Here is a 10,000-nt window from a genome sequence, read left to right as displayed (position 1 = left end):
CCCCACCACCAAAAAAAAAAAAAAAAAAAAAAAAAAAAATATATATATATATATATATATATATATATATCATAGGATAAAAAATAATGATAATAATTAAATGATTAGGGTATAATAAGAAAATTCAACAAAACAAAATATAACAAAACCATATAAAACAAATTAAAAAAGCCAAGCCAAACCAAACCAAACCAAACCAAACCAAACCAAACTAAACCAAACCAAAAAAAGATAGATTAGTGTAAGGTAAAAATAGAATAAAACTAAACAAAACAAGGCAAGGTAAAAACAATAAATTCGATAACATAAGACACAATAAAATAAAATAAATGATATCAGATAACACAAAATAATATAAAGCAAAGAAAAGACAAATAAGAGAAATAAAATAAGATTAAACAAAAGGAAATGGAATAAGATAAATGTCGACGCTAGTGTCAGTGTTTCAAACAAGAGCAGAGATTCTGAGAATGACACACAAGCAAAGGGAAACTTGCATGACAACACCCGTCTATTTCAGACAAAGGATGCCTTTATTGCTGACAAGAGAAAAGTTTGATACTTGCAAATAAAGTTTCTAATATCTGTGACATATATCTAGCCTGTTGACAGCAACACCAGTAGCCTTTTGTCTAAATCTCTTCCCTAAGTGTCTTTGTTATAAGATCTGCATTCAATTTTACTCTCAAACAATATATATATTCCACTCCCCTCTGAGTGAAGTGCCTTTCACTAGCCAGAAAGATGAATATAAGGACGATCGTCAGTGTCTATGGGTCTTAGGGTAATCTAGCTGGTCTTTCTACAATGAGAACCTTTAACTTTCTCACCAGACGCCAGTTAGATACAATCAATCAGTCGATGCGTTTCTTGAGTAGAAGCTTAATCCACCAGTGGCCTGCTAAGACTATTCTGGGTTCCTTGAGACTACAAATTGATGCCTTCCTATGTTCACTTCTTTGCGGTTGCAGAGTTGAAGCCACCAATGCCGAGTAGAAACATCAGCTGGAACAAAAATCTGCACCTCTTTAAGGTTACACAGTTTCTTGCCCGAGTGGATGGCTATTATAAGGATGGAACCTTTGACTAATAGTTGATAAAGCTCAAGACTAGTTTTCAAGTTGATGTTGGCATCATGTTTCGTTGTCCCTTTCCGTGAGCGACCTCACGTATATTTTCAGGTGTAATTGTAAAAAAAAAAAAAAAAAAAAACCTTCGTCCTCATCTCTGCTCCCATCTGAAAATTCTCAAGCTCATTAGCCGCCTTTTATCTCCTCTCAAAACGCGTCGGTGTTCTCTTTGTTCCCACGGAAAATGCTCACGCTGCAAAAGGCCTATCGTGCCGGGGATTTTGACTCTGTTAGACTTTTCCCTCCTTGCCAGCGACTCCAACGCTCCTGGGAACCGTACAATGGAGGAGTCAACCAGCAGGCGTCATTTACTTTCATACGGAGTCCAGATTGAATTGAAAAAATAAAAGACATTACATTATGTCTCTCAAATTTTTGTCTTATTGAAGCTGAAAAAGAGTTGAGCTGTTTTTCAGGGGACTGAATGTGCAGAATTTTTTTTTCTTTATCCATTCTACGACTGCCATTGGTGGTTGCTAGTGATTTGATTTATTACTTCTACTCAGTGAAAAAATTGACAAATTTTATTTTGAATAACAATTTAATTTTTTATTTTGAACGGAGAATTTATTTTGAAAAGTAACATTGTATTTGACATACAGCCTCATCTTTGACCATTCATGCATGTTCGATTGCCAATTCTTATATGTCAAAACGTTTTAACGTATTATAGTGATGCTTTGAGTTTCAGTCACATTGTCAGTACTTAAACTTGAGTTCAAAATCTTAATGATACCGGCGACTACCACTTTCGCTGGCTATACAGATACATAGTGACAGAGGTAATGATTTCTTCCATAACTAAGTTCCTTCTGACGTATATGTATATAGTATATGTAAAAATGTCACTGTTGATTACTTAAGGTGTCGATTTTTAGTGTCCCGCTCCATTGCTGATACAGAAAGATTCATGATTACAAAACTATTTACATATTTTCTCTCTCCTGAAGTCTAGCATAGGTGAGCCTAAATATTTCAGAATTCGAGCCGTCTTTAATCTTCTTCTCCCTTCCACATGGCTGTGAGAGGACCCGTTCCAGTGTTCAGCCGAACATAACTGCTGCGTGGCCGAGGGTTTGAAAAAAAAAAAAAAAAAAAAATCACCATCCCAGTTCGACGCAGTGGGAAGTGAGAAACCCCTGATAAGGCAAAGCCCTGTCAGTTGCGGCGAAGCAGCTGTTTTTCTTTATAAGTTAATGTTGGGTCACCTCCCCGCCTGGCTACAATGCTACAAAGCCCTCAGTGGGTCCCAAAAGCTGAATCACCCGCTCATGAGTTTGAGGTATTATCTTACTGGCTACCACGTGGCTTAATGTTTGGAAAGCGCCTTACATATATTATTCAAAATTTAGTCCAGCTATTTCATTCAACTGACGAACACGCAAGAAGCCAAAGGTTTAAAAGAAATCCACTTTTGGAAGGAGGGAGGTGAAAACTATAAGAAAAATATGAAAGAGGAAAGAAATAGAAAGTGATCTGAGATAACCGTGAAAAGGAGAAATAAAAAGGAATAAAAAAGGAGAAGGGTAACATAGCAGAAAAAAGGAGACATAAGGAAACAAAAGACCAAAAATAAATCGTAATTTGGTGGAAGTGATAAGAAAAAGAAAACATCGATAAAGAGGTTAAAACTAAAAGAAAAGAGTAGAGAAGGAAGGAGGTGGAGGTAGAGGAAGGGACAAATTTAGGTTTGAATAGGAAATAGACAAGAACTGGTTTACTAACATAGCGGTAACTGAATGGAATATATTTGAAAACAATGTAGTGAGTGCGAAAACAATTGGTTGTTTTAAGAAAAGATTAAATAAATTTATGAATAGGGATGAAAGGTGGTAAGAGATATGAAACTGCTTAGTGTAGGCCTTATGGACTCCTACAGTCTCCTCCATTCTTATGTTCCTATGTAGGGAGAGAAGATGAAGAATTTGACTTGCAAACCTTTACAGCAATAGACCACTGTGCAGCTCCTGTAGTCATACGTCACACAGATCTAATACGCAAATGAGAAATGAACGGTTACCAGCCTGAAAGGGATATTAATTGATCGAGACCTTGTTCAGTTTGCAGTTACCACAAATGTCAGCTAGACAATACAGGCGTCTGGCGTGCACCACAAGTGAATGTACAATACAGTATATGGTAGGCTGGTCCGTGGTTATGATGATGTTACACGTAAAGTGAGTAAAGGAAAATGAAATGTCTGAGATGAAAATAAGGAAAGAAGCAAAAGTCATTCTGGAATATATATATATATATATATATATATATATATACATATATATATATATATATATATATATATATGTATATATATGTATATACATATATATACATATATATATATATATATATATATATATATGTATGTATGTATGTATGTACATTTTTATCAACCACAATACACTTTAAATCTAAGCCATTGTGGTTGATAAAAAAGTATCTCTGATCACTGGGACCCATTCAGTGTTGTACATATATATATATATATATATATATATATATATATATATATATATATATATATATATATATGTATACATATATGGATATATACATATATATGTATATGTATACATATATATATATATATATGTACATATATATATATATATATACATACATATATATATATATATGTATATATATATATATATATATATATATATATAGAGAGAGAGAGAGAGAGAGAGAGAGAGAAAGTGAGAGAAGAGGAACCGAAAAAGAGGATATTGGAGTGGAACAGAGAGTAAAATAAGAAATCAACATTGGACGTGACTTCATGGTCTATTACAATACCGGTCTATTCCCTGCAGGTAAAACAGCCTTTGTATTCCACCATAGGGGCTTGATCTGGCTTGATGGGGTTGAATGTTTGGTAAAAAGTACATATTTTCAAGTTTTTTGGTGTATAAAGTGAAGGAAAGGTGCAGTAAAGAGCGAAAAGAGAGATAAGGAAGAGGGAGAGGAGGGGAAGGAGGAGAAGGAGAAAGAAGAACAGGAGGTAATGGAAGTAGATTACGGAAGGAGTCAAAGAAAAAGTGAAAAAAGGGGGAAGGAAAATCAATAGATAATATGGGAAATGGGGAGAAAAAAGACAAGATTGAATGAAAGTGAAATTAATCAGACCGTGGAAGGCAAAGAATAAGTAAGTAGAAGAAGAATTAAGAATATGAACATAAGTAAAATGAGGCAAAGGAAAAGACGGGTTAACAGAGAAGACGAAGAAAAGGTTGGGAATGGAGGAGGAAGAGAACAAAGAGCATGAGAAGTAAGAGCAAGAAAAATATGTTAGAAACAGAATGAAAACGATAAAAGGGAGGAGAAGAAAGAGGAGGAGAAGAACATGGAGGAGAAAGGTGATTATCTGGATAAAAATTCGGGTAAAGAGTAGAAGAAAGAGAAAAATCTTGATTCGGCGAAGGTGAAGAATAATGTGATGATTGGGATAAGGGGATGAATGAAGATATTATCAATGAGGAGGAGAAGGAAGAAAAAGAACTGGAAGACATAAACATGAAGAGAAAAAATAAATATCAGAGGAATATGAAAAAAAAAGAGAAAAGAATAAAGAAGTCAAATATTAGATGGCTTGAAGAATAGAAGGGGAGGAAGAGGCACAGGGGGAAGGAGGTAAAGATAGAAGAGAGCCTCAAGGGAAGGAGTAGGGAATGGATGAATTGGAGGGTTTTGGGGGGTTAAAGTCAATACAAGGGGAAAGGGGGTTTGGAGGTGTTTACCTGGCGTGATAGAGTCGCTGGCTGAGTTTGTGTTTGCATGAGGCACGTTGGAGGCTGGAGAGAGGAGTGTTGAACGGGGGAGGTTGGGGGGTCGGGAGGGGAAGTTGTCAATGCCTTTGCCTCCTTTACTGTGGCCGTCGGAAGTCGAGGTGTTGCGGTGGCTTTACGACATTGCCTTGGTAAAACGCGAGACAGCACCTACCCCACCCCCACACTCCACTTCCTCTCCTTACCCCCGGCCCGCTCCACCATCCTCGTCTCCGGTGCCTTCGTCAACGGGAATGTTTCGGCATCGTCCTTGTGAATGTATTCAACCGAATGGGCCCTGTTGACATGTTTAAACGTTGTATCTGATTTGGTGGAAAAGGAGGAACAGGAGTAAGAGGAGAATGTGGAGGGTGAGGCTGAGGCGGAAGGAGATATGGAAGGAAGAGGACGAAATGATAGCAAAGGTTTGAGGAAAAGGAGGGGTAGAAGTAAGATGAGGATGAGGAAAAAAAGGGGGAAAACAAAGATATGGAAGGAAGAGCCCAAGGTAATGAAAAAGATTTGGGGAAAGGAGGAGAGAAAAGAAAAAGAGGAGGACAAGGAGAAAGGGAGGAAAAGAGAGGAAAAGAATGATTAATTGGGGGAAAATAAAGCAGAGGAATAGGAAGAGAGGGAGAAAGTGAAGCCACAAACTGGAAAAGGAGGGATAAGAAAAAAAAATGATGATGGTGAAAAGGGTGATGAACAAGTCAAAATGGGAAGAATATTTAGAGGTGTAGGAAGAAGAAAACAAGTGATTGAAAAAAAAAAAGTACATTTGGAGGAGGAGGAAGAAGAGTGGGAGGAGAAAATGAAGAGAATGCTTCTAGAGTCTTGTAGATAGTGAGACAAGAGGTCCGGGGAGAGGCTGTTGGTGAAGGTGAGAGATCTGGATAAAGATGGAGTAGAATGAGGACTGGTGGAGAATATATTCAAGCTCATGTACTTAATTATGCATTCTTCCAGACTCTTTTGCTCTTTCACTTTATTGAATAAAATCTTCTCCAACGGGATGAAAAGTGTTTGTTTATTCAAAAAGCGAAAATAAGATTGACTTCAAGGGAACATATGCATGGAGGAGTTTGGCGAGAGATACACTTGCGCGGGGTCACTGGGTATAAAACCTGAATGACTATTGGCAAACTTCCACAGCTCACGATGCACCTCCCCCCCACCACTCCCAGTATTGAATTCCCTCTGTTGCGCCTATTGCACCCTGAAGCGGTGGGGAAGAATTTGTAAACGCCTATTTTCATATTCATTTTGTAGGATTCAGGGAAAGTAAAAGTGTTTGACGCGACCACTTTCCACCACCCCACCTTGTAAGTGGAATTAAGGCCTTTGTATAATCATATTTATCACTACTAATCCTTTCACTACCGAGAAGGGGATACGGGAATAAATTAAATAACCTTGCCAGCAACCAGAATTAAAAGAATTGAGCTCGGTCGTCGTCGGTGAAGGCAATTCTTCATTGTCAAAGATAATGTTCAACCGTCTGTAATAGAATAGGTTGCATCCTTCTAGCCACCGAGGGTGTGTCATGGGTATAAACAAAATAACCTGCTCAAAACTGAGAAAAATAGTCACCCGGTACAGATAGGGTTAACTTAGGAGGATGTAAACACCGCATCAAATTTCATAAAGATTATGTAGCATCACTTTATTAGGTATATAAGGATAAGGAGCCGATGCCAGGAGGCGCGTACCTCCGATCGAACCCATCATCTATGCCTTATACGCTTGGACTGTTGGGGCAGGTAACAGTCAATGCTGGAAATAGGATAGGAGTACGGGATTCGAACCCACAACTAAGCAAATGCAAGGCTAGCACGCTTTCGATTACATCACCAGCGCATCATTAGACATATGTTAGCTTAGAAATATGAGCACGCAGACTACACAAAGTTTGAACAACGTGTGCCAAATAATTTATGTTATTTGTTTAACATAGAATCCCATTATAGCCTGTGTGCGCATGGGTTCCTAAGCTCGATAATATTTTCTTCTGAGGACAGAGCATGCATAGCTGGGTAGATTTACGCAGACGGACCAATATTGACTCGGAGTTCCGGACAACTTAAAAAACACGCAAAGTTGCGATAGACTGCCAGCATTTGGAGTATTCTTAGCGCGCGTGGGGAGCCTCGGTATAGAAAAGCCACGAGTGACCGACAAAAGGGAATATTTTTCTGTTGCGAGAAATGTTTTGTGTGTGTTCCAGGGTGTGTGGGTCCGGACGGCGCTCGCCCGGTAACTTTGGCCAAGGTTGGTTGAAGTCCGAACATGGAGTATTTGTTAATTTCGCCCATGAATGTTTACCGATTCCGGAGGATATCGACGCCAAGCAAATGCACTCCTTGCTCTTGAATGCCTTTGCCAATACCTCCATTTTTCATGAATTTTTGGTAGATTCGGTCTCCACTAGAATCGAGATTTTCGACTTAGTCTCTTTCGACATCTTGGTGGTGGCGGGGATAGACTTCCTTAAGTGAGACTGCTAATATAAAGTCTATTAGTAGTTATTGCAAGTTAGTGGATCTTGCACACACACACACACACACACACACACACACACACACACACACACACACACACACACACACACACACACACACACACACACACACACACACACACACACACACACACACACACACACACACACACACACACACACACACACACACATATTATATATATATATATATATATATATATATATATATATATATATATTAATGTTTTTCAACCATACTCATTTTTCACTGTAATTCCATGTCATCACGATAGAGACTGACAAGGAGCTCGACGGAAACATATGCGAAAACTGATCTATATGAGTGGAAGGATGGTGAGCTAAACACAGAGAACAGTTGGAGTTTTATTCACTGACGTTTTGTTCTTACCAGGGCATTCTCAATGTACATATAATCTCAGAAAATAAACAGTTTATATACTTCAGCCTTGCCATGTTCTTCTACCTCCATCTGCTTCTGTACCCTCATCCGATCTCAATACTTCTTAGGTGACTCCAATCATGCCACTCCTCCTTCCGTTCTCAATCGTCCTCTTTTACCTCCTTGATGATTAAAGTGTTTGCTGTTCCTGCTAATTTTATGAACCCATCCCTATGGTTGATGCAAAGGTAGGAAGTGATGGAGGCTGCCTCCACTATTTCCCTTATCTTTTTTCCTAGACCTTTGTGGGGCACCTCTATCCTGTTCCAATCTGGAAGATGACCACATTGGTGTAAATGAACCACTAGCGAGTTGGAGGTTTGGGCACACTTGTCCTTCCGGACAAACAAAAGAATTTGGGATACAAATTTCCCATGTACATCAGTGATTTCTTGCAGGAACGCGGCCTACCTTCAAGTCATATCTGCTACATCTTAAGTTTATGAGTCCAAATGAGTATACCTACCATTTACTTTCTAGAACATCTATTAGTAAAGTCTCTCACATCAGTGATAAACACCTAGAAATTCTTAATAAGAAACTAATTAGGTTATGTAACAGCAGTGTGTGGTCTAATTTTTCGCTTACAGAAAATGTGGTTAATTTATCTGATATCACTCTCTCTCACCATGAATTAGAAGTGTTGACTAGGAGTCAATTTTGCCATGTACCCAACTAAAAACCATGCATTAGACTACATCGTAGAGTTTGATAAGTTCTTGGCTTCAAAGAATTAAGATAAAGACTTACTTTGCTTAAAAGGTATTTTCATGAATGGTATTTTGGATTGCTTCAAAGAAGATTGTGGATTACCTAAGCGATACAAACTAGTTGTAGAAAATCTCACAAGTTGTAAAAATGTCACTATACCCAAGGTAGATAAAGGTGAGAAGTTAGTTATCCTCAACAACCTAGATTATGAAAACAAAGTTTATGATCTACTAGATTGTAAAAAATCACTGCCTCAGAATTCAACAAACATACCATTAAAGTAGTAGGTAAAGACACTTTCCAATACCTGAAAGTCGTTAATCTTCAGTTGCCCAACTTTTACGGTCTTCCAAAATTGCACAAAGATGGCATTCCCCTCAGACCTATCATATCAAATAGGAATTCCTACACCCATAAGACCTCTAAATGGCTTACACAAATATCATCACTCTTTTTAGGTTGTTTCTCAGTGTTTCATATAAAACATTCAGAAGATTTTATGAGTAAAATCAAAAGCCACAACCTACCAAGGAGCAGAAAAATACTAAGTCTTGATGAAGTGTCGTTATTTACACAAATTGATGTAGCGGAGGTTCTTAAATTCCTGGAAGAAAAGTTACTACCATACCAAAACCAGCTACCATTACCATTAGGAAAAATTATAAGCTTAACAAAGCTTTATATCATCACTAATGTTTTCTCGCTCAAAAATTATTACTTTAAGCAGAAATTCAGATGTTCCATAGGTTTAAATCTCTCAAGAAGTTCTAGCCAATGTGTACATGAAATATTTTGAGTTAGTGTTACTACCAGGAATTAAACCACCCGCAATTTTTTGGCACAGATATGTGGATGATGTTTTTTACGATTTCGGATGATGAATGGGGTTTCTTCCAAGAATTCTGTAATAAATTTAATCACCTAATTATATTAAATTCAAAGTGGAATGGGAAATAAATAATAAATTGCCATTCTTAGACATCTTGGTAATTAGAAATCCGGAGTCTTTATCTTTTACAGATTATAGGAAGCTCACCCACACAGGGAACTACTTGCATTTCTTTAGTTACCATCCATATAAAATCAAAGACAGTGTCGCTTCTGGCCTATTTTTACGAACTCAGAGAATATGCAGTCCACAATATTTAGGCTTGGAGTTAACATCAGTAAGAAATCAATTAGTAAAATTAGGATAACCGCCGTGGTTTTTACAGAAAGCCCTTAGCAAGGCTAAAATTAGCTTTTATAAATATGATTCCCATTCCACTATGAATTACAATTAAGATAACAGTTGCATAGAATTACCCTATAACAAATCAATAAATCATATGTCTCAACTATTACCGAAAGATTATGTTAACTTCATTTTCATCAACCATAGGAATGATCAGGGAGTTCCAATTCGTAACCCGCGAACACGCCATGTACAGCTGGC

General features: G+C 37.7%; 1 protein-coding gene across 1 annotated transcript in view; it reads right to left on the bottom strand.

The window, feature by feature from the left end:
• Window positions 1-9,905: 9,905 nt before the first annotated feature.
• Window positions 9,906-10,000, bottom strand: part of LOC143041634 (uncharacterized) — a 996-nt gene continuing 901 nt past the window's right edge. The window contains exon 1 of the mRNA XM_076213643.1: window positions 9,906-10,000. This exon is cut by the window's right edge and continues 901 nt beyond it. Coding sequence (XP_076069758.1) covers window positions 9,906-10,000 — 95 coding nt within the window.

Source organism: Oratosquilla oratoria, chromosome 31, assembly GCF_046742065.1.
Source record: "Oratosquilla oratoria isolate Oo_2021 chromosome 31, ASM4674206v1, whole genome shotgun sequence".
In the NCBI taxonomy this organism is placed as follows: Eukaryota; Metazoa; Arthropoda; class Malacostraca; order Stomatopoda; family Squillidae; genus Oratosquilla; species Oratosquilla oratoria.
The sequence above is the reverse complement of the archived record's forward strand: the minus strand, read 5'-3'. Positions and strand labels throughout refer to the sequence as shown.